The sequence below is a fragment of the Melanostigma gelatinosum genome, assembly GCF_949748355.1.
Source record: "Melanostigma gelatinosum genome assembly, chromosome: 13".
Lineage (NCBI taxonomy): Eukaryota > Metazoa > Chordata > Actinopteri > Perciformes > Zoarcidae > Melanostigma > Melanostigma gelatinosum.
The window spans coordinates 21,244,835-21,268,996 of record NC_136646.1 but is presented as its reverse complement, the minus strand read 5'-3'; the positions used below and the strand labels follow the sequence as shown (position 1 = coordinate 21,268,996).

Sequence of the window (24,162 nt, the reverse complement as noted above, 5' to 3'; positions counted from 1 at the left end):
CAGAACAGAGCAGAGACTTGAGAACGGAGCCTTCATCTTTGACCCACCACATCACTTCAGCTCTGGGGAGGCAAGTGGACCAGGGGGGCAGATGCTTGAAAAACAATCCACCCTTCCTCCCCTGCCACTCCTGTTCTTTACTTTTCCTCTTCAGAAAAAAATAAAATACACTAACAATAGAATTCCAGCATCAGCTAAATATCAAAAGCGGCCCTTGAAGCACTGCAGAGGAGCTGGACTGTGCAGGATGTTCCATTCAGAGGTTGTGGTTGTGGCTGTGGGAGATGTTAGATGGAGCCAGAAGCACTTCAGACTGGTAAGTGGAGGCAGATGAGGGTGTTGTACCCTCCTGCTCTAGACCTCCCACTTTCCCTCTCCCGACCACAAGCAGTTAAACCCCACAACTTCCCATTAACAGCACTGGTAATGTTGTCTTGTTGATTAGATGTCACTCGGTGGGAAGGTTTGTTTGTTCATTTGTACATAGCCCCTTTTTTATACAAGAAGACAAACGTTATTATCATAACATGTTTTCAGCATTATGGTATGATTTCATGGTTATCATCATAGAAAACCGAGACCAACGCGAATGTTGGATCCTCCTTGTAATTTACCGTATAATCCAATAATCGAGCCCTCGGCTTCTTTGAACGTCACTCACCTCACCATTCTCAGCACGTTTCTCTGACTCAGCTTGAGCTTGTGGAGGGATGTTCATATTCTCATCACCTTGCCAAACATCATTCACTGTTGATGCCAGTGGGCCACCCAGTGGACACAAACAGGGAGTGCATCCTGTCTCTCAACCCTCAGCAAAGGACTGAGGTCTGATAGAGGAGTAGTTCAAGCACAACGCGTCAATTCAGAGTCACAGATCATGAAGAGGCAAAAGTCCTTAAGGTAGATGATGTGCCATGTAGGTGACAGAAGAAGACATAGAAAAGAACAACCTGCCGCTTTGAATAATGTTTGCTGCAACACACCTCATCCCTTCTTCAACTTGTCTATATCACCCTTTCCTCTCACACATCATTTCATTCAGTTTCAGCACGTGCAGGATCCTTTTTCTGAGAGTGTATTTTCCAGATTAGGATCACTGTTTGGTTAACCCGAGTTTATTTAAATCAGTTACTTGGAAGTGATTTATAATGTGGAGTCAATGCCAGAACTCCTCTTTTTAGCCTTTTTAGTTAAACACCAAGACTGCTCTGCTGGGCTTCAAACAGTGGCACATACTTTGTTTGACTTGTTTGACTGTAACATGTATGTTGAAGATATGTTTCCACCAATATTAAATCAAATGTAACCCATTTTACCTGCTCTGCTTCAGTGCTGCGTTTGACTACTCGCTTCATTAACTGGGTCTCGTCTAACGCAATCAGGAGAATGTGGACACTCTCCTCGCTTTCTTCTCCTCTTCCCTCCTCTCTCTGACAGCACCTGTTCACTGACTGACCTCCACATCCACACGTTCCCCTTATCTGTGTGAAGTCATGCTGAATAACTGAGATTTCAGTTGGCAGAGAGAAAATCACACCCATCAGACTTGGTGTATGACCCAGATTTTCTGCTCTCAGCTGCTGAATCGGTTTTCTACCACAACTAAAAACCTCTTCTTCGAACCCACAGATTCAATTCTCTCCTGTTGACGTTTATTTATACTTGAGCTTTTTGCTCTACCTTTCATACTTGTCTTTTCCTGTAAACAATACTAAATGTTTGAGGACTAAAATGTTCAAAACCAGCTTTTCTTGGAGTATTGAATGTATGAATTGACACAACAGAGTTCAGTGATGTATTTTGATCACCTTGAAAACCCCAAATAATTTTGAGAGGGGCATTGATTGATTGTTTAGACCAATCTGCCACCCGATGCCAAAAGGATGCACAACAAAAGAAATGCTGAATGTTCTCTCTTCCTCATCGGCACTAAATCAACAGATATTGTCCTCAGTTATTCCCCGTAACTCGGTAATCGAGTAAAAGATATCAGGAATATCTTGTCATTTTTTTTACTGGAAAGCCCAGAATTAAGTAGAACATTTCCAGTTCCCCCACTTTTTAAAACAAAATTGAGGCAATTTTCTTAAAGCAACCCGATTGGACTGTTGACAGACTTGTGAAATGTCACATGAGTAGCAGAAACAAGTGGGCAGGCTGTTGACCATTGAAATAGACGCCTTATTACAAGGGTGCATTGATTTAAACAGAAGAGGATGTCATGTGTGTAACATTGCATTGCAGTTGACTGCCTGAACTAGCTGCCAGGCATCTCTGCTCTCTGAAACCTTTCAAAAGTTGCCTAAATCACAAATTATACCCAAGAACTCTGTCCACCATGTCCAAGCTTGAGTTGTGGACATCGAGAGTGCTGTGACCTGTCCTGTCTTCACTCACTCCACTGGCTGTCTGTTGTAGATGCATGACACACCGGCTGTCAAAGACATTACACCAGCCAACACCCCATCAAATAGGTCTCCATAGCCACAGTTTGGATGCAGAGATTAGTTCAGATTATGGTAATGGTACTCCTTTCCCAGAAGCAAAGGGTCTGTTCTGTTTCACCCTCATTGAGAGTGAAGGCTCAGGGTTGTTTTAGCCTTCTCTAAATGTAATGAGAATGAACAGTAGATAAGAATAGTTTCATGTTTTGTTGTGTGGAATCAATAATTGATACAGCTCAGTCGATAAGTTATATATCAAACATATTGATGGAAAACTAAGAAAGGTCTTGTGCGGTGTGTTTACACGGTCTTAAGACTAAGAGCTAGACGAGCCAGTTGAGCAAATACTGCATAAATATATAATTGCATGGTTTCCATAACAACACAACCTGGTCGAGGTAAACTTCACGCTTCTCATTTACTCTCCAAACTTTACTTTGTCCCGGCTAATTCAGTTGCTGGATCTTTTCAGATGCTCCGCAGACACCTGGAATCCCAAACTGGGCGAGAAAGAAAAGGAAATCTGATGAAGCACGGTAACAGCGAAGACGACGGATCATCTCCTGCCTCTGTGTCTCTCCCTCCTCTCCTCTCCAGACAGGGTTGGGCCAAACAGCAGGTGGTGCAGAAGAGAAGCCCGGACATGAGATTTACAAATCTCTGGCTCTCAGACCTCTGCACCGGACAAGCATGGAGGAGCGAAGAATCGCACATTTTAAAAAGTAAGTGCTGCTTTTGACATCTTTTCTATTATTTGTGGTTATGGAATGGAGCTTTATGTGATCTATATCATTGTCAAGTTTTAAAAACAAGGATAGTTTGCAAAAGGTTTACAGGTGATAACAATATGGATTTGTTCATTTAAGGTTAATATGGTGGTGTTCAGTTTCAGTGTGGATGGGAAAAACCCTCATGTCCTGGGAACCCAGCTGCATAATAAGTTATGCGTTATGTCATTAACTAGTTCTATATATTTCTCCAGTACATGTAGTTGTAGTTTCTGAGAGAAACGGGTCTCAGGTCTCACTGATTCTGGTAGAATAGATGAAGATCAAAACAAGCTCAACACCGAAGAACTGTTTCAAAAATGATTTAAATCTGTTTTTAAATATCCTGCTGTTAGAAAAGGATACCTTAGGATTCAGATATCAGGGACTACATTTTTGGTGACAAGATAACTTGTTTAATTCAAGGAATGTTTGACTCCATTATATTATATACTTATATGATAAATAGAACTGTGTGAGCTTTTGTGGAGGTTTTTTGAACTCTCCCTATAGTTAAAGGCTGCATGCTACTAATGTTGTGACATGTGTCATGATTATTTATTTATTGGAGGATTTAAAAACTATGGCAAAAAAAAGGTATTTGTAAGATTTCCAGCCATATGCATGAATTTTGCTTCCATGTGCATGCATGTGCTGAATTACTGCTATGAAGACGACTGTTGATAAGAATGCATTAATATTGCAGACGGTCTCCTCTGGAGGAAATGAAACCCAACAGGCTGTGATGTTTGCTAAAGGTCATGTTTGCCAAACAGAAAACAGTCCTTCTATCACCCGCGAAAGTCACAGATTTCGGGCATGAAAATCATCAACCGAGGAAGAGGACTGTTAGTAACGTAAAAAGATCTTTGTATTATATACATCCAGAACTGAGTGTGATGTGTGTCGACTTGAGCCATAAAAACACAGAGGTTTGTTAAATGTTCATTCCAAATATATTTTCATCTTGCCAATTAAAAGTCATCAAGTCTTCACAAACCGTCTCGAGTGATTGGCCGAGGATTTCTAAGGAGGATTTCAATGCATCTGTTTAAGCCTGCATCTTGAATGTTAATGTGCTTACTTCGTTGTCTGCCATCCATTTTAGACCCCTTCAAAGGTCTGCCTCCAAAGTGGACCTGTTTCATTTGAATACCTGATCTTAATATTTTGAATTTTCTTTGTAAAACAAGTGCTCATCATCATAGTTATTCTCATTTAACTGCACACAACATTGCTTCTTTTTTCAAGTCTGTGCTCCTAATTGATTTTTGTTTTCCTCTCCTCTCCACAGCTCAGGTGTCACAGCAACAGCGTCTCCGGCCGAGGCTCTCTGAATAAAGATGCACATGGACTTGGACGGACAAATCAGATGACTCAAAAGAAGAGAAAGAAGTCCAGCCTCTGATCTCAGGACCACAGTTTGTGATGATGTGAGTCCTCAGGTTGCAGAGACCATTTTAAGACATGGAGGTGCTTCTGTTTTGTGTTTGGACCTATCGATAGATGAACCTTGATGTCAACATGAGGTCAAAGAAACAGTAACCATTTTGTTCCACTCACCTGACTTCTGTCAGCATGCCAACACAGCATAGATGACTCACCCTTTAAAGAGACATCACTGGGAACTAACATTGTCTAACGATGTAGCAGCTACAGGTGACTTGCATGTGGCCCACGATTCAAGACAGTCCAATTACAGTCAGTATGGAAGTGCAAACAACCTCTCTGGTCTGGATATATGTTAACAGTACAGAACAACTGAACACTTCGAATGAGAACAACACAGCAGATTTGATTGAAGACTCAGACAAATACCAATCTTACATCATTGGTCTCTTCCTGTCCTGCCTGTACACCATCCTCCTCTTTCCAATTGGATTTATTGGTAACATCTTAATCCTGGTGGTGAACCTGAACCACAGAGAGAAGATGACCATCCCCGACCTTTATTTTGTCAACCTGGCTGTAGCCGACCTCATCCTGGTGGCGGATTCTCTTATTGAGGTGTTCAATCTGAACGAGAAATATTACGACTACGCTGTCCTCTGCACCTTCATGTCCCTGTTCCTGCAGGTCAACATGTACAGCAGCATCTTCTTCCTCACGTGGATGAGCTTTGACCGATACGTTGCCTTGGCCAGCTCCATAAGCAGCCGCCCGCTGAGGACTATGCAGCACGCCAAGCTCAGCTGTGGCCTCATCTGGATGGCTTCCATCCTAGCCACCCTGCTCCCCTTCACCATTGTGCAGACCCAGCACAGGGGCGAGGTGCACTTCTGCTTTGCCAACGTCACTGAGATTCAGTGGCTGGAGGTTACCATTGGCTTTTTGGTGCCCTTCTCCATCATTGGTCTATGCTACTCTCTGATTGGGCGAATCCTCATGAGGGCCCAGAAGCACCGTGGGCTGTGGCCACGGCGGCAGAAGGCCCTGCGCATGATCGTGGTGGTGGTTCTGGTGTTCTTCATCTGCTGGCTGCCAGAGAATGTCTTCATCAGCATCCAGCTGCTGCAGGGCACAGCTGACCCATCGCAGCAGACTGCTACCACCCTGTGGCATGACTACCCACTCACAGGCCACATCGTTAACCTGGCAGCGTTCTCCAACAGCTGCCTCAACCCCATTATCTACAGCTTTCTAGGAGAAACCTTCAGGGACAAGCTGCGTCTCTTCATGAAGCAGAAGGCCAGCTGGTCAGTAGTCAACCGCTTCTGCCACCACAGCCTCGATTTACACCTCTCTGTCAGGGGCGAAGTGTCAGAGGTGTGACTATCAAGAAGGGGGACAATTGTTATCAAACTGAGTCCATTGAATATGGTAAAAAAAATCTTCATATCAAAGTATCACCCAGTGGGATATATGACCTCAGCTTTCTTCACCTGCTCTTTAGCTTTTCCTCATAGTTGTACAGTTAAACCCGCTCACTTTCTGAACAAAAACATAAGGCCACCAAGAATGTACACTGAAAGAAGGATGAAAATGACTTGATGTATGCGGCCCCTCTTTGAAGTACAGCCAGCGGACACGTTTAACTGATGGTCAGATGAGTGTCAGAGGAGAGCAGCCTTTGTTTGAGACAGATAATAACAATAATAATAATCAGTGTCATCTTCAACAGAGGGGTCATTTCAGTTAAAACCCACATGTAATATCACCTGGTTTATGTAAAAAGAAAAACATGCATTTATCAAGAAACTACCACATACCCGCATCCACATCACCATCACCATCACATCCCACAACAAAATGAATGCACTCATCTGTCAAGTGAAACCTAACATCAATCAAATGTGAAAACAATCCAGGACGTCACAGTTATGGAACGAAATTGAAGAAAAACAATAGCAATGACTTGCTTTTTACTGTCCTTGTCTAATAAATAGTAATAATAAGGTGAATGGGGTAAAAATAATGTAACTAATAAATATCAACATGAAACTTTCCCAGTTGCTGACTTACATTAAGGCAATCATTTTATGTATTACAAGTTTTCTGAAAATGTATGTTTAAATATGCAAATGAGGCATTATGTTACTAAATATGTGTTCATTTCCAAAGCAGAAACCTAAACATTGGATAAAGCCAGGTTGAAAATTCTTGTTTAATTTTGTTGACTCATAAGAGTCAAAGGTTTTTATGAAGGGAATGTTGGATATTGAATCACTCCATGAATCAGAAAATACTGTCAACAGCCATAGAAAATATAAAAATCTATTTTTGCCATGTCTTTGGGAATAAAATGTTCCATGAATCAGGCAATTAATGACATACGAACAAACTCCTCTGCAAGATAGGAATGAAACTGGAACGTTTGGTGTGTGTAAGAGCTACTGAAGTGGAGATTTCTGGCTCAGAGTCTGAGAAAAAACTCATTTCGAGAAAATGCCTTTTAAAGATTGTGAAATGAAGAGACTACAGGTGTATGTGTATAATGTATGTTTAAATATGCAAATGAGGAGAATTTAGGAGAAATCTGCAGACGCAAATAAAATGAACACCTAAATGTGTATTTTGGATGATTTCTTTCCACTAGTCTGGAATCAAAGTAGCCCAGAATCTCCAAATTGAAAATTGATTTGTGAAAAAAGCGAGGTTTTTGCCAGCGTTTCTCCCTTAATGTACCCTCTGCTTTGTGCATTTCTACAAACGTTTTGTTTTCCTTCTGTTGAATGAAAATGGCCTTATGTATAGCAAAACATTCATTGGACAATGCAAACCAATGTGTTCTATTTTTAGAAATAAATAAAATGTCTCACTTTTCCAGGAGTATAAAGTGGAAGTTGTCGAGTGATGTTTTTCAGTCACACCCAACATTTAAAATGAACCAGCTTGTGTTGTACATGTCTTCAAGTATCACATGGAATAAATAAAGGGTAACGTAGCTTCACCATTCATTTAGGTCTTGTTAAACACTTTGATCTCAGTCACACTATCAGGTGAATGAAGGACACATGAAATGTGTTATTAATCCCCAACATCTGATGTCTGAGCTCATATTTATCTCAGTGAGTGCTCCTTTCAGAGATGGCTGTGTTATTACCCCACTTGTCTGGTCCTGTTAACATGATGGTAAAACAAAGAGGCAGGTGTTGTTTTGCCAGGAGGGGATGAGACAAACACATCATTCAATGTTGACAACCTGAAGCTGCCTCAATCTTTTGTGCCTACACGTCTGTAACAGCCATTACACTGTGTCACAGGGGCATTACACAGGTCGAGGGCGGGCCATTGCTGTTTGTAAAATAGTTCCACCTCAAACATAATACATCTGTGTAGCTTGCTTTTCTGTCTGTGAACGGAATTAATGTATTTTTTATTCAATTAACACAGATATTATGGCAACATATTTAGGTACCAAAGGCCATCACTGGACATGTGGATTCTCTTAGACTATAAAAATGCTTTTGACAGAAGGAAGATCCTCATTAAAACATAGACCATAGGTTAATGTCATGCAGATTGCCAGGCTACACAGGTGCAGTTTAAACATTTTAAATTGTTTCCCATCAGACACTTAATAGCAACGGTTTTAATGAAACCTGCCACTAAGTTTTACAGCCTGAAATTGTGTGTTGACCCGTCGCAGCAAACGTTGTAAATTCTTATTGCGTAGTCATGCACTATCTTCTTCAATCCAATTGCATGATATGAAATATTACAGGGTTTACAGAATATTCCATTTCTTTTTTACATTTGTGCAAAACACACCAACAAAAACCCCACAAATTAGGAATGTAAAGCGGTGATGTAGCAACGGCAAAAAGAGTACAGGGAACTCGCGCCTATAGGTTGAGGATTGCACATCGACATATCAAATCTGTGTATTGCCAGCCTGCGGTGGGCCTGAGCAGGATTTGTGCATGAGGCAGCCAGAGATAATGGCGTGACTGGGAAAAACAGGAGTCCAAACCACAAACTGTTATTCCAGCTGTAACAGTCCCAGCAGCCTGGGAAAGCAGCGCTGAGGATTGCTTGAGTGATTGTTTATTAGAGGTCTGCAAAAATGCTAAACTTGTTGTGGTACATGATGGTAAAGATACTTTTGCATGGTGTTCCCATTACACTGTCCTATGTCCTTCACTCTTACCCTGCAAGAAAGCAATCACATGTTCCACAGATTTGTCTTTTAAAACTTGACAAAGACAATTTAAGTGTATCTGATATATTTGATCTTTGGTTGTTGATTTAGACTTGTAGTCTTCCATAAACAGCACATGGTTCTATCAGAGCCACAGAGGGCACAAAGACAGGGAAGTAATAATCCAATCAGAGCTGTCATGGTCACTGACATAAACAAGCAACACCTAGACACCAAGACCCTCCAAGTTCAACACCGTGGAAGAGACAAAGGACCATCTTTACATCGCACATCCACACGCATACAAACACACACATTCAAGATGCTGTGAGAAGAGGTTGACAGTGGACTGTGTGTACAGCTGAGACGAGGAAGGTCAAAAGGTTTGTGGTGACTGACGTCACAGAAGAGGAAAAGGGTGTGACTTTTCCCCTTGCTTACACTTCCTCTGGAGGATGCTGGATTAAACAATCAGTTTGTGAGCACCAGATCTGGTAAAAGAACATAATACAATATCTTTATGTTATTAGGGGGGATAAGCAAGATCACGCAGCCAAATGATGATGATAATGCACTCCTGGCTCTTTTTACGGACTAAGTTGAATGAAATGTAGTTGTTGACACATTTTCCTCATTGTATCTCTGCTGCTGTTGCTCACAGACAACAAAGTGCTAAACAAACAGAGTGACTCGTTTATTAGGTGCAAAACAATGTCATATTGTACAAAAGTAAAATGAAATAAATGTATCTCAATGTTCAGACAGCTGTTAATTCAGCTCTACAATAACTTTAGATGCAGAAATGAAGCAGAAAACAAAGTAAGCTAAATATATTCCACATAAAGGTGAGCACTCTTAAAATATGTCCTGTGTAAAAAAGGTACTGGACACTGTCCAACTGTAAGCTGAGTGGGGGAGGGGCATGTCAAAGTAATTACAACAGGACCGTCCAGGCTTGATGCATAATTATTAGGCAGTGCACTCGGTGGACCTCAGCAGCTGAATTATGAATTAGGCGTATAATTGCATTTGTAAATTAAAATCCCTTACAGGAAAAAAAGAGCTGAATAGAACAGATTAGCTTCCCAGATACAGAAGGGACGAAAAAAAGATTGGAGTTTGACATGCTGCAGGCAGACCCCAAAAATTCCTTATATTGAACATTGAGGCAATTGAAAAAAATATATATATATTGTTTGCACATTTGTAAATTCACACTGGAGGCAGATGATGGTGTGTTCGAAATAAACTGAACTTATTGTAGTGTGTATACGCATCCAAAACATTTGCTCCTGCAAACACTTTACACTTTATCATATAAACATATAAATCAGAGTATAGTTTCTTTAAAATAACCTAGATCACACTTTATCTGTTGTTCTACAAAGACGTTAATGATTAACACACATTATGAAGCGCCACACGTTGAAAACATGGGAGGCTTTTTACATCTCCCCCACCTCACACACCTTCACCTTCATTAGAGCTGTGACTTTCACAAGTGATGTGTTTAGACCCAGCCAAATGCAAAACAAAGTCATAGATTCTCAAATAGACTATTCAATATATAAGTTATAAAATATTCTTTTTCAGGATTCACATAGCGTATGTCATATATTTCAGTGTTCACATATTTGTTGTTGTTTATGCCACTGTTTCAACTGTGTGTTGAAAACTTAATTCTGGTGGTGCAGATTTCCATAATTGCAAGCCTTTTTCCTGAAGAAGATGATGGGAAAAAAGGTTTTGAGGGACATTGGTGCTATTTCATTACATTGAAGAACAGAGTTTATAATCTTAAATATGACTATTTTAGGCCATAGAATTTTCTTTTTATCCTCCAGCACTTTCTGTCGATATTATGCTGAAGAAAATTAAATAAATAGACTCTTCTCCTTTTTTTTGGTGGCTCATTTAACATGATGGTGAAATAAGGGGGGGGGGGTGTTCACATTGTTATGAATGTTGGCGAAATATTCCTCAATGTTGTTGATATTGTCATTGTCATTATTTTAATTTCGTTCCCGCAGCCAGGTGTAACAATAGAGGGAAAAATGTCACGGTCCCATCCTTGCAGCGCCCCCTGCTTCAATGTTTGCAGAGCGCGCTGGCTTGCAGGCGGACGTGCACGCACGCGAGCAACAGATCTGGGCGCATGCGCAGTTCATTGTTTTGACTGAAAATGCCGTCGGTTTCGAAAACGGCGGCCAATGCGTCTCCTCAAACCGAGAAACCTACCCACTATACGTGAGTAAAGCTGTTGCGCAGAAACAACTAAATCGCTCGTTGTTGAAAGGGTTATTTGCATGCGCGCGTGTGCGCGTTTGCATTTCTTGCATTCCTCAACTCTTGTGTGTGCGTTCAAAACATGGTGGTTTTCCAGGCATTGTGACTACCTAACGTCACTTAGCAAACAACGACTGGACGCGAACGACATCAACCCTAATGCAGGAAACACGGACATCTTAAAGCACTTAATTCACAAGCCAGGCGTTAACGGAACTGTAAACAATTGTTTTACCGAGTTGGGGCATTGTTTTAGTAATCCCTTGAATGTAAAACCGTCAACTTGGTTTGCTAAATGATTAGCCAGGAACTCGCTAACCAGTCTGCTTGTAAATAGCTCGGCCTTATTTTGAGTTCCCTCTTGCTACGCACATTTATAGACGTACGCTCGGGGACTTCCAGCCAACGTTAGGTCGGAATACTTACGTAGTGTGCTCTGTGAATAGCAAGCTAACGCTAGTGACCCACAACATACAGTGGGCTACAACACGAGCCACATAACACGACAGCACGCGGTCTTTGAACTTTTCCTCGTGCAAACATTCATGTTAAAACGCGGCTCGTGATTCTACATGTTCCTTATTGTTTCAGATACTTAAAGGAGTTCAGGACAGAGCAGTGCCCGTTGTTCCTCCAGCACAAGTGTACGCAGCACAGACCGTTTACGTGCTTTCATTGGCACTTTCTCAACCAGCGGAGAAGACGACCCATCAGGAGAAGAGACGGCACTTTTAACTACAGCCCCGACGTGTACTGCACCAAATACGACGAGACTACAGGCATCTGCCCGGATGGAGACGAGTAAGTACCAGTTTCAGTCATAACATCCTCTAGCTTCATGGAAGCTGTGGTCGTGCAGCTGCTGACTGATGCCTGATGTTTTGCTGCCATGTTTGGGATGAGGACCAGATTTATGAAACAAATCAGACTACTGCCACAAACGTGTGTGTATATATAGATATAAATATATATATACATATAAATATAATGGCTTGGGGCTGAGGTGTGTCTTCATTGGGAGGCGTGTGGATACAAGTAGTACTTCATTGTTTCATGTGACTGAAACAAACAGTGAGAAGCTGCAGCACTTTGTTATTGTCCGTAGACCAAGAAGGAGCTAACTGTTTTGTCGTGATGTTTGTAGGGGACTGAAAGCATGTGTTTTTATTATGTTTGTGTATTTTGAGGGAAATTCTCACAGATTAAAAACTATTTTACCCGCTTGCTGTACAGCAACACAAGTGTGTAGGATACACGAGCTCTGTTTAATGTAATATGTGCACATCAGCTGAGTTGAGGTTCTAAAATGCCAGACTGGTTATGAAAGCTAATTTAATGCAGGAGCTGTTTATTTTTGAATGAATTATTTATTTACCCATGAAAACATGGTTTCATAGGTAGTTGCTTGGTGAGCAGTGTTCATCATTGAGTATCTGAAAGGTGTGATGTTGCTCCAGATGTTGGACGCATGTTACAGATGCAAGATTGCACAGCCACTTCTTTGTGTTGTTGCATGTAGAGAACTAAATCTAACATTTCAGATTGGACTCACACTTCATGTGACATGAGCCGCACCTCTTTGTCTTTGAGATACGGCTGCTTGACAGCGTGTCTGCGGGAGCCCTCCAGCATTGCATTCACTGCTGGTGCTACTGTCATTTTAACATTTAGTGCCGGGCTTGTGTGCTCTTACTGCTCTAGAGGAGTCGAGCGTCATCGTACGTGTCGACTAAAGTCTCAGAAACTAGATCCTCAGAAGGGGCGGCGGCCTCTCTGTGTGACTGGGAATTAAAAATGCCTTTTAATTGAGTCCCACATAGAAATAAGATTATTGAACTAATGGAAAATGAACGACTACTATTTCTCCTCTGCCAATAGTGGCTATTTTTGTATGACCTTAATGTGTTGCCATAGCAACTGTTGCTACTCAAGAAAGGAAAATTTGGTTTATTTAAGAGGCTTTTTGACCAAACATCTCCAGAGGCCCTGCACCCACAGCAGAGTGTTATTCTTGATTAAAAGTAGCGTACAACTATAAGGATCATGTGGTAAGTTTGTTTTGTAACACTTTTTTTTTTTCATTTAATTTTTATTTAGCTCGGCTAATTACATTTTTCGACGTTGTGTCCTTGCCTCCTTAGCTGTCCTTATTTACACCGGACCACTGGCGACACGGAGCGCAAGTACCATCTACGCTATTACAAGACGGGCACTTGTATCCATGAGACAGACGCTCGGGGGCATTGTGTGAAGAATGGACTCCACTGTGCTTTCGCTCACGGGCCACATGATCTCCGACCTCCGGTCTATGATATCAGGTGACAAAGCAAACAGTGGGCTGAATGTAGAATTATTACCTTATCTTTCTAAGATTTTATGAATGAATTATATCACCCTCACATATGCTGTTCCACCTACGTATACATAATGTGTATATATATGTATATATATATATATATATATATATATATATATGGAGGGTATATGACAGATGGTCCAGTATACGGCGTCACAATGAACTTCAATGGTGATTTGTTATGTTAGAGAACTTTATAATACATTAAACTCTTTTAGATAACAAATAAGCTTACGGGTGTTCAGCCAGATCTTTCATATTACTTTTTGAGGAACTGGAAATAAAGATAACATTAATTGTGTGTGCACAGAGAGATTCAAGCACAAGAGGCCCTTCAGAATGGACAGCTGGGATCTGGGGAAGGTATTCCTGATCTGCAGCCGGGTGTGTTAGCCAGCCAAGCTATGATTGAGAAAACTCTGACAGAAGACCCCCGATGGCAAGGTGAGTACGCCTCACTTTGATGAAAACTGGCTCATGCGATACCAACACACTTGCTAGTTTCCTTCAAAAATAAAAGCACATTAATACTTTGTGCCATTTTTTTGCAGATTCCAACTTTGTTTTAGCCAACTACAAAACAGACCAGTGTACTAAGCCCCCAAGACTATGCAGACAGGGCTACGCCTGCCCCCACTACCACAACAGTAGAGACCGAAGACGAAATCCCAGAAAGTTCAAATATCGGTAAGATATTGCTCAGTTTAAGTTGGAATAGCAAGTTGTATGAAGCTGTGTAAATGTGATGGGTTAATGGTTCTAACTCTATGACTTCAGGTCTACTCCGTGCCCTAATGTGAAACATGGGGATGAATGGGGCGAACCCTCAAAGTGTGACAGCGGAGACAGTTGCCAGTATTGTCACTCTCGCACGGAACAGCAGTTTCACCCAGAGGTAAGTGAGTTACGTTTTTCAGAAAATCAAAAGATTGATGGGTCAGCTTTCCTCTTCATCATCATGCAATGTAAATATAATACCCAAGCCCTAAAACTGACTAGTTAACCAAAAAGCCAAAATACAGATGATGTGTAGTAATAGTTTTGGGCTGTAATCCTGCTGCAAGTTCAAGGTAATGTATTTGATGTCATTGGCGGTTGACTAGTTTTTCTACAAACACACATCTTCACTTTGTCTCTTATTGGCTCGTCTTTTCTTTTGTTTGTTTCTCTTAAGATCTACAAATCTACCAAATGCAATGATATGCGACAGACTGGGTACTGTCCCAGAGGACCGTTCTGTGCATTTGCACATGTAGAAAGTAAGTGAAAGTTTGTCTAAATACTGTTTCTGTACGAAAGTAGAGAATTACAAATCCGGGAATTTTGTAGTAAAGCGCATGCCCTTGTTGAGAACAGCTTAGTTGTAACGTTAGTGCATCCAGCAGCAAAAGTGAACTGCAGACCCGCTGACTTGCAAAAACCCGCTGGACTGTTCTCAGAGCCCTGAAGCGATATCGCTCGTTTATTACAGGTTTATAAAATGAATTGCACCAACTTCGACACTGCATGTCCTTGGGTCCGCAGCAATAAACCCACCAAGTGTGACGTAGATGAGATGAACACTTCTCGTTCAGGACACACACACACACACACACACACACAGATTCTTTCATTATAGTCAGATGCACTATTTACCTTTTTTAGATTGATTTAGTCACAAGACATGTTATTGGATGGCAGCTCTTTGCCTCCTGGTTGTTTGCACACTATATGAATTGAATATGTATTTTGATCCTTTCAGGGATTCCCTCTACAGAAGAGACCATGAGCTCATTGCTGACTGCGATGCAGTCCAGTTCCCAGTCCCAGCTGGGCTCCCAGCAGTATTCAGAGTGTCCCGTCAGTGAGTGGAACAGTGGAGGCAACTCCGCAGCCAGTAGCAACGGACAAGTAGGAAGTGTATGTTTCCTCTGTTGCTACGTCAGTGCTCAATAGAGAATGTATCCCAATCGACTCGTCCAAGCTGTTTGATTTACGTGTCGACATGTTGTTGCATGTTTTTTCTACATTGATTTGTCATTGGTACTATTTCCTTTACTGTTTTACATTTCATGACTACGCTGTTTTAAAAGAACAGGTGATTTCTCATTGAAAGTGCTATTTAAGACTATAATTCATTCATTATTACATTCTCAATCTCAGAGAGATTCTCTAGTCCGTTCATAATAATGCTTTTCTTTTTTTTCATCATATTTTATTAAGATCATGTGCACTTCTCTTTCTCAGGCTTCATGTTCTAACAGCTCAACTGTAACTCCAAGCTCAGGAAGCGACAGTTTGTTATCCCCAGTGGGATCCATCAGCAGGCCCAAATCCTGAACGAATACTAGTTTATGTCCAGAGTCCACCACATCCAGCGTCTCTGACGTCTAACTATCCTAGAGCTCTGGCTTTGAACGAGAGGATCAGGTGTACAGACTGCTCTCCTCAGCTTTAGGAAGAGCACAACTCACAGACGCAACGTAGGGCTTCACTGTCAATGTGTCGCTGTCATTCATTTTCCATTACGCTTTTGTTTATTCCTCATTCATGTCATTTTCATTTGAGACATTTCTCCATTAATTGCTTTGTTTTAGATGATTTCATGTACAAACAACTCAATCGTGTCTTATCACTTGATGAGAGTATCCAGTAGTTTATACCTGGGTGACTGGCCAGCAAACTGCTCATTGTTGATATTCATAATTCATGTTGCATTTTGTTAATATTCTGAGAGGCTCCATCTTGCGATCATACTGCCTAAAATATGTGTTCACGATGCAAAGACAGCCAGGAGTATTTGTACCTTTACACTAAGAAGCGTAGTTCCAGGATGTTGCAGCCCTCTCACAGTAAACGTGTCTGATTCTATCATCGTGGTTGAACTGTTTTTAAATCAATGCTAGAGCTACAAGTGGCAGAAAGAGTCCGGTTACATGTTCAGTCTACACACCTCTGATTCTGATCAGATGTAATTCAGGGGAAAGTTACAAGAAACAAGAACTACAAGTATTCAGCGCAGCTCCAGAGCGCGTCATGATGTCACAGGTGGCTCCTCTGGGTAAAGTCAACAGTGGCTGAGGGCCAAAGGTCCATTTCATTTAGGTTTCTGCTGCATTAGCTTAGATATTAGATATTATGTCAAATGTAGTTTGTCATTAAGAATGTGCTGTTTCTGTGTTTGAACACTTTTAGATTAAGAACAAGGGACAGATGGATCACAAGTTAATGGACCAAGAAAAACAGGTTTGTGCTTCAATGTCTTACTGATTGATGGTATGACATAACATATAATGCATTGATTTAATTGCGAATCAAACAAATGCCTTTTGTGCTCTCCTTTTAGAAACAAAATACTGTATTCTCTGCGGTGAACCCTTTGGCATCAAGCTTTACCTCCAGCATAACATCCAGCTTGGCCTCTAGTATTGGCTCAGATAGTTCTTCACCCACCACCTTATCAACCATGAATGCAAAAGCCACTCCTTTCTATCCGGGGAGCAACACAGTGGAGTCCGTCATAGGTATGTCAAGTCGACTAACGGGATCGAGCGGGCACTGTGTATTCTGTGGTAAGATGACCGCTGGATGTATTTTGTTCTCCCTCAGGATCCGCTTTGGACCTGAACTTCAGTGACATTAATGTTGCATCGCTTGATAAGGAGTTAGAGGAGCAAGACAACAGCGTGGGACTGGCAAGTAAGGACACCTGGTTTGTTATCGTACTTTCAGTGGTTCCAGCAGTGGATCTGAAATGGCCTCCTCATAGTTTGCTTGTCATTACTTTGTCCCCACAGATCAAAGGGTGCTCGGTGGCTCCGCCCCCGTCAACATTCCTGGCTCCCTGGCTCGGTCGTCCTCGTTTAATTCCTCGTCGTCGCTCTCCACCTCCCCGCTGAGCTCCCTCTCCCAGTCTCTGTCGCAGTCCCTGCTGTCTGCCACGTTATCGCAGCAGAATCAACCTTCGAACATGTTAGCCAAGCTAGAGCATGGCCTGCTGGGAACCCCCACCTCCTCTTCCCAGAATTCTTTGGGTAAGCTGATAGCATCAGGCGTTTTGCGATAAGTGAGCTGGAACACATTTTACTTCAGGTTTGAGTCTCAAAGTCTTATTTGTCAATGAAAGTAGTTTAAGATTCTTCGAAACTTACTGCACCACTACTCTGTATTAGTCATATAGTTTTAGCCTACGTAAGTATTGAGCACTTCCATCAACTTTACCTGAATGTGTGATCTAGTTCCATGTGCAGAATAGACTGAGAGGTACTGAGAGTTTAATTGAAACAATATTTTACCCCATGAAGCAACAAGAAGGATTCACTTGTATAAAAACCATCAGTTCAGGATGAATTGAAATAGTTTGAATTATCAGAGAGCTCTGAATTATTTAAAACCTTTCATCCCCAACTAACAACTCATTTGATGCTTGCTCTTGTGATTGTCTCATCCCTCCCCTAGGCTTGAATGGAGGGGCGAGCAGCATTTGGGACTTTGTGAGTGGCAGCTTTTCACCGAGTCCATCTCCAGTTTTGAGCAGCCTAACCTCCGGAACCAGCAGTGCGGATCTAGCCCGCCTCTTCAGAGACCTGGACGAGGCCAAGAGGAAGATCAAACAATGGGAGGAGGCCTGGCATCAGGTCAAACAAGTCAGTGTTCGAAATGCGCTCCCATTGCATTACATATCGTATTTAGTATCGGAATGATTTCCCTTTTCATAGGTGACAAGGTCACCTAGGTGGCAAGTTTTCTTCTTCTAATCCCAAGACTCCACTTTGTTCCAGGCCTGTGGAGCTTGCCAGAAAGACGCTCGCGAAGCAAAGGAACAAGCGAAAACGTCCAAGGCCGAGCGGCAGCTGGCAGAGCAGAAACGGGAGGAAACGGAGCGCAAGCTGAAAGAGCTCCAAGGGGACTTTGATGTGCTTTGTCGCACCCCTGGAACACCCCTTCTTCGTAGCTATAGAGAGCTGGACAAGCTGCCCTTGTCAAAGCTTCACTCCATCCAGAGTCAGCTGCGTAATGACCTAGACCTTATAGACGGGGTAAGACAGACTAGATCACACACAGATTTCCGTTTGTAGCCTCTAGTTTTCTCATTCAGATCTACATTCTGTTGTCATCAAGCATGCTCATTTGAAAAGTCTGCATGGATTGTATTTCCCTTAGTTGCAGCTGATATTCATTCTTTTCTTTCCCAACAGGTAATATATCAGCTTCAGTCAAAGAAATGTATAGTTTGCCAAAAGCACGATCGCTGCATTGTTCTGCAGCCGTGCCAACATTATGTACTATGTGAGAACTGTGCGCCGAGTAAAAGCGAGTGTCCCTATTGCAGAGCAAAGATATTGAAGTGGTGATGTACAGTTACTCGAGGTACTATTTAAAGATTTAGCCCTTTGAAAAACTACTAATAGATATTCCATTTTCTAAATAGCAATGTCTGTTTCGTACAGTGATTGAATTGATTTAGAAGACGATGGTGTTTGACTGAGAAAGCAAGTAGTATTATGAATCAGACTGTGTACAGGGGGTTTAATCATTGTAGTTTTTGCTCATTTTATGTGCTCATTAACATCGCTCAACCCGATAGCTTTCTGAATGGGAAGCCACGCACTCAAATTAGATTATGAAATGAACTCGCTGTGCCCTTTCCTCCAATCATCGGTCTCTAACGGACGTGTGTCTTGTGTCCAGAGATCTATATTTTGTATATTTGTCAGCAGTACATTTTGGCTGATATGCATTGCCAACCGGATATATTGCTCTTACAGTAAATAGAAAAGTACAGTTTAAAAATAAAATTGCAAACGGGATTGATAAACATACTCGGAGACATTAATGAGTGTAAGTTTGTATTTCTTCTCTCGTGTTAATGGACTGAGGAAATGTGTATTAAAAAAAGGTTTTCATCGATCTGTTACATCAGATTATTGTATTTGAAGACAGAGAACTTACTCACTGTAACTTTAATATTCTATCTCTAGTTTTAAAATGAGGTATAAAAGAACTCCTGTGTCTTCCTCATACTGTAAGTCTTACGGCCATTTTTCAGTTTCAGATGCAAAGAATCAACATACTGCCAGGCAATGTAGAGTTCACTCACTCAACAGCGCCACTGGTGTTAAACATAAAATGGGCAAAACTCAAAGCAGATTCTTTGTTCGTTTAAAGAGGAATACAATAAATCAAAGAATTCACTCGGGAGCTTTGGGGAGCAAATCCAGAAACCAGATATCCAAGAAGCTGAATGTGACTGATGCTTCATTAGGAAGTCATATTTTAGTTCTGACCTCATCGGTCTGAAATTCCAGAAAAGAAATGTGCGCTCATACCATTGCGTGTGAAACGGGTCGCTGATCAACTTGTGCTAGAACACTTGGAAGCTCTGTGCTCTGAGGAATTAATACTTAATACACACTTGCATTCACAACTATGAGGACTAATTGATGAAAAAATGAGATCTTTGGCCAAAGTATTGTCCGACTCTAGAGACTGAATATGCAGATTTGTAAAATCGTTCACATCCAATAAGGTGTCTGTCATCACACTAACCGAGGAAACGACAACACACACGACCCGTCTTTGTGTTCCTCTTTAAATAAAGCCACGTTTTCATGAACATCTTTTAAAATGCAGCCAGTCAAGCATCATTGAGTTTGATTTGTTATGGAAGCTCTTTGTTGACCTGGGACTTTATTAAAGGGTATATAGACATTTGCTTGCAGCTGCTTTGTAGGAATTATTTTGAGTTTTTTTTTGTAGATTTATATTTTCTATATACGGTAAGCTAATGTCTGAAGCTTTTGTGTGTACTGTGAAACATCATTTGGATATTTCATGTTTCCTATTGTAAAATCATGGCATGGTTCTAGATATTCAGATTTCATAGAAGAGTACGTAACGGTTTCTACTTTCATAGCTAGATTTATAAAACTTCAATCAAATAAGTGCAAATTTAAGATGTATTTTAGGCATAACCAGCAGCTGTAATACCAGTAAGGCACATGCTCCATGTTAAGGCTGTAATTCAATCAGTTGGGTTGTTTTGTAGAGATCTATAGAGCTTAGCCTATCAGAAGAGCATGTATTGTATCTGCTAAAAGCCTGAGGTGGGGATTTTTGTAGGAAGCTAGTCTCTTGACCGTGTCTAGAACATATCGGCCTCTAACTCTAAAGTGCCTTGCCTTCGTTAAAAAGGTCATGTGTCGAGTTCTCAGAGCGAACCACAAGTAGTCGAAGCGTGTGCAAAGCGTGTCTGGTTTGACTTTGCAGAAACGGTGACGTGTGTATGACTAGACGTGTATGTATATGCCGGAGTATTTGGCCCAATCTGGTGAAGTGTTTCTGCAGAAGATAACTGAAAACGAAAGCTGGTCAGCGCCCGTGTCCTCCCCTCCCAACGACCCGCCCGCTCACTCCGTGGTCGTGGTGCTCTTTTGGTGCAGCTTCAGTCTTTGAGATTAGGTTTTTACAATTCAATGTTTGGGAGTATGCAAACAGGACAGATTGTATATGAACATATACAAATGCTTTTTAGACCGTTTTAGTCACTTTCATTTGTTTGTGTAATGAGTGCAGTGAATGAAGAAGTCCGGAGTTGACTTGTAGATTGGACAGGACTTGTGCTTGGCTTCCTCTAATTGAAATGACCTTCTACTGTGTTAAAAAGAACTTTGTATTCCTTCAATTCAATAGAACATCATGTATCTCCACGTACACTTTTTGCTACTTCTAAATATGGGAAAATGCATTGTTTACATTCATATAAATGACAATGAAGCAACTCAGAGGACAATAATCCAGAACGGTTATGGTATTTCAGCATTTATATGATTTGTGACTTTGTTATATTGCAGCATGGAAGGCAGGCTTAGCCTCCTTCTGGTATGGCATGGTATGCGATATATTAACCAGCTTCAAAAAACAACAGAAAAAAGGAGAAAAACATTTGCACTGTCACACTGCCAGGATCTCTGTAGACTTATTATTCGTGTAGTAAAGGCTTAATAACTTCTGCGAGCTTCTCTGCTGCTGGAAAATATATTAATGTAGTTTCTTGTTATACATTTAGATGTTTGAATGTTGTTGTGCATCCACAGCTCAGATTTCCAAAATTATGAAATATTCTCTCTTCTGCATTGACTTCAACTAAATCTTACTTGATTGAAGTATTGATTTGTAAATCCGAGTCAAAGGTTCAGTACTTTTGTATGTCGCTGAGGATGATGTCACAGACCTTTTTAACATTGAGCGAAGGCAGACGTGCATGTGTTGGGTTTCTGTCCCCCGGTGTACGCTAGAGCTAGTTTCACTCTGTCCTCTGGTCGATGTGAAGCCAACCTAACTAATGATGTCTAGTGTGGGAATCTAAAAAACAACCAAAGTGGTGTTCTGAGGAGAAGATTTACCCGTCAACAGAATTCAAATAATTCCTCCGGTATGACCGGATGGACCAGCCTGTAGTTGTGAACAGCGCTGGTCTGATCCACAGTTTAAACGGCAGAGCACCAAGGCCATCCGGATGAAACTGAGACAGCATAGTGAGGGGCAGGAATTCTGTTTTTGGGCGGCTTTTTTGCTTTAATATTTTATTCAGTAAAACATATTTCCTTGTATTGAGTAAACAACAGGACTATGCCAATGGCTTTTGCTTACATTAATGTTTTTGCAGTTTTACCAAAGACTTGAACTGTTCTTTCTTCTTTGCTACATTTAATCATTTGTTTTGTTTCAGTAATAAACCTAAATTGATTTAAAACAGTAATCACCTAGTACCTTAAATAGATCATGTTCATTAATGGCATCTTTTTTCTATCTTAAGTTAGCGACAGTGAGTTGATACAGAAATGGTGAACAATGCATCCATGGGTCACATCCTTACACAACGTGTATTTGTAAATTAGATGTTGTGTGAGGTGTACATTGAGGTCTATGGCAGGTTTGTGTGACACTGGCTGTGAGGATTCAGCGTCGGTATAAAAGTCGTCTACAGTGAAGGAATGTCAAATATACACCTTTGTTTGTTGAATACATACTCTCTTTGGACATGGAGGGTTATGCATTATATGCTGTGATGATGGGCCTGCGGTGACTAAGGGGCTTTCTTTCTATCTGACTCTTTGTTTTCTATTTCTTGGAGCAGTGGTCCAAATTAGTTTTTGTTTCTGTAAAATGACGGGACAGGTGACGATTGTGAGAAACGATCATGGCAGATACAGACGTAATTAAAACTGAGTTGTTATTCGTAATTTGTTGTTGGTCTCTCAAGTGGTTCTACTTTCCCCAGTTCAAAAAAAGATACAAAAAGTCACTTGATAAGCACAGCTTTCATTTCTTTAGATTTGTTGAATTGAGCTACATTTTCAAGTACATCGGTGCCTTTAATGATTACATCATTTTGATCGGTATGAAGAGAGTACGTCTCCGAGACGGTGGTTGCTCTCTGTAAGATGGCAAAATATGACATGCTTAATTAGAATTTTAAATTCCAGTGCCTTAGGATATTTGTGTGGACCACAATGCGATCGCTAAATGAGCCTCTAGATGAAGGCCACTTGAGCTGAAAGGAAAAAGGCTGATCGAATGAGATTGGCTTCACCAGTTCCAAAGGAGGACACAGGTTAGAAACGACTGCTGGTCGTCCAGCTCGGTCTGTATTTGCCATACCATCATACAAAAGAACAAAAAGAACAGCAATACTTAACCATCAAATACACAATTTTGATCTCAACAAGTCATTTGGCACCAAAAACTCAATTGTAAGGAAAAGCACCAAATAGGGACTCTTGTAAATGAACTGTACTAGATGTGTCATTGCGCTCTGCTTTGGAATAGTTTCATCTATTTTGCATTATTGTTAGTTGTTGTGTTGTCTTTTTGTTTTTAATATTATGAAAATGGAGCCTGAAAATTTATGCAATCTTGTACATGTATATGACTATGATGTATGGAGCTTTTCAAATTCAGTAAAATACGAGCACAGCGGGTGTTGTCAAAAGTAAATGATCTGAATGTGGAAGCAGTTGTTCCATACTCTTTAGAAAATGTCAGTAGAAATGTTATTCTAACATCGAAGCCCTGAAAAATTGAATATATTGTTCTAAATTAGATATTAAATGAGCCGGTCACTGGATATTATGGAGCTCAGTTAATTCATTATGATGTAGCATCTAGTTGTGAATTACTATTCAATCAAATGTATTAGTACTAAAACAAATGCAAGTTTTCAAATATCTATTTGTCAGCATCATGAGGAAAGAAATGTATTTGTCTCAGTGTGATACAGAGATTTAATCGATGATGTGTTGAATCTGAGGAAACTGCATTTCATGGCTTGATTTACTTAATGTCCGTGGGTTTAGACATTATTTATAGATTAAACGATATGTCCCTTACTTTGTGACGAGCTGTATGGATATGTAGAATTCTCTACTGATAACTGTAGAAATGATTCTGTTGGTATATCGATATGTTTTGTGTTGTAAACACAGAAATAGGTGCAAGTCTTAGAATACTAGATTTTTCTTTTCTACATTGAGGATTGTGTACAGAATATCTTCTGTAATGGATTACTCGTTTGTTAACACTTGTTCAATTGTTACACTACAGTTATGCAATGGTTTACAGAGTTAACAAAATTATTTTTATCATCTTGAGTATTAAAATAATTTTTCATCTGAAATGTGTGAATACGTTTTTGTCTCGAATAACAAATTACAGAAGAAAAAAAAAATCGGACAATCTGACACCAGA

The 24,162-nt window shown here is 40.8% G+C and overlaps 2 protein-coding genes across 2 annotated transcripts; both read left to right on the top strand.

The window, feature by feature from the left end:
* Positions 1-4,879: 4,879 nt before the first annotated feature.
* On the top strand, positions 4,880-5,983 carry gper1 (G protein-coupled estrogen receptor 1; the record flags this gene model as incomplete). Its single annotated transcript, XM_079282626.1, has 1 exon — positions 4,880-5,983. The coding sequence occupies one exon, from the start codon at positions 4,880-4,882 to the stop codon at positions 5,981-5,983; it is 1,104 nt and encodes a 367-aa protein (XP_079138752.1).
* Positions 5,984-10,974: 4,991 nt separating this feature from the next.
* On the top strand, positions 10,975-24,091 carry unkl (unk like zinc finger; the record flags this gene model as incomplete). Its single annotated transcript, XM_079281992.1, has 15 exons — positions 10,975-11,039; positions 11,670-11,879; positions 13,220-13,396; positions 13,745-13,878; positions 13,986-14,121; positions 14,212-14,329; positions 14,609-14,693; positions 15,176-15,333; positions 16,609-16,659; positions 16,760-16,937; positions 17,023-17,112; positions 17,211-17,447; positions 17,872-18,059; positions 18,195-18,452; positions 18,612-24,091. The coding sequence occupies 15 exons, from the start codon at positions 10,975-10,977 to the stop codon at positions 18,765-18,767; spliced, it is 2,241 nt and encodes a 746-aa protein (XP_079138118.1). The 3' UTR covers positions 18,768-24,091.
* Positions 24,092-24,162: the final 71 nt, after the last annotated feature.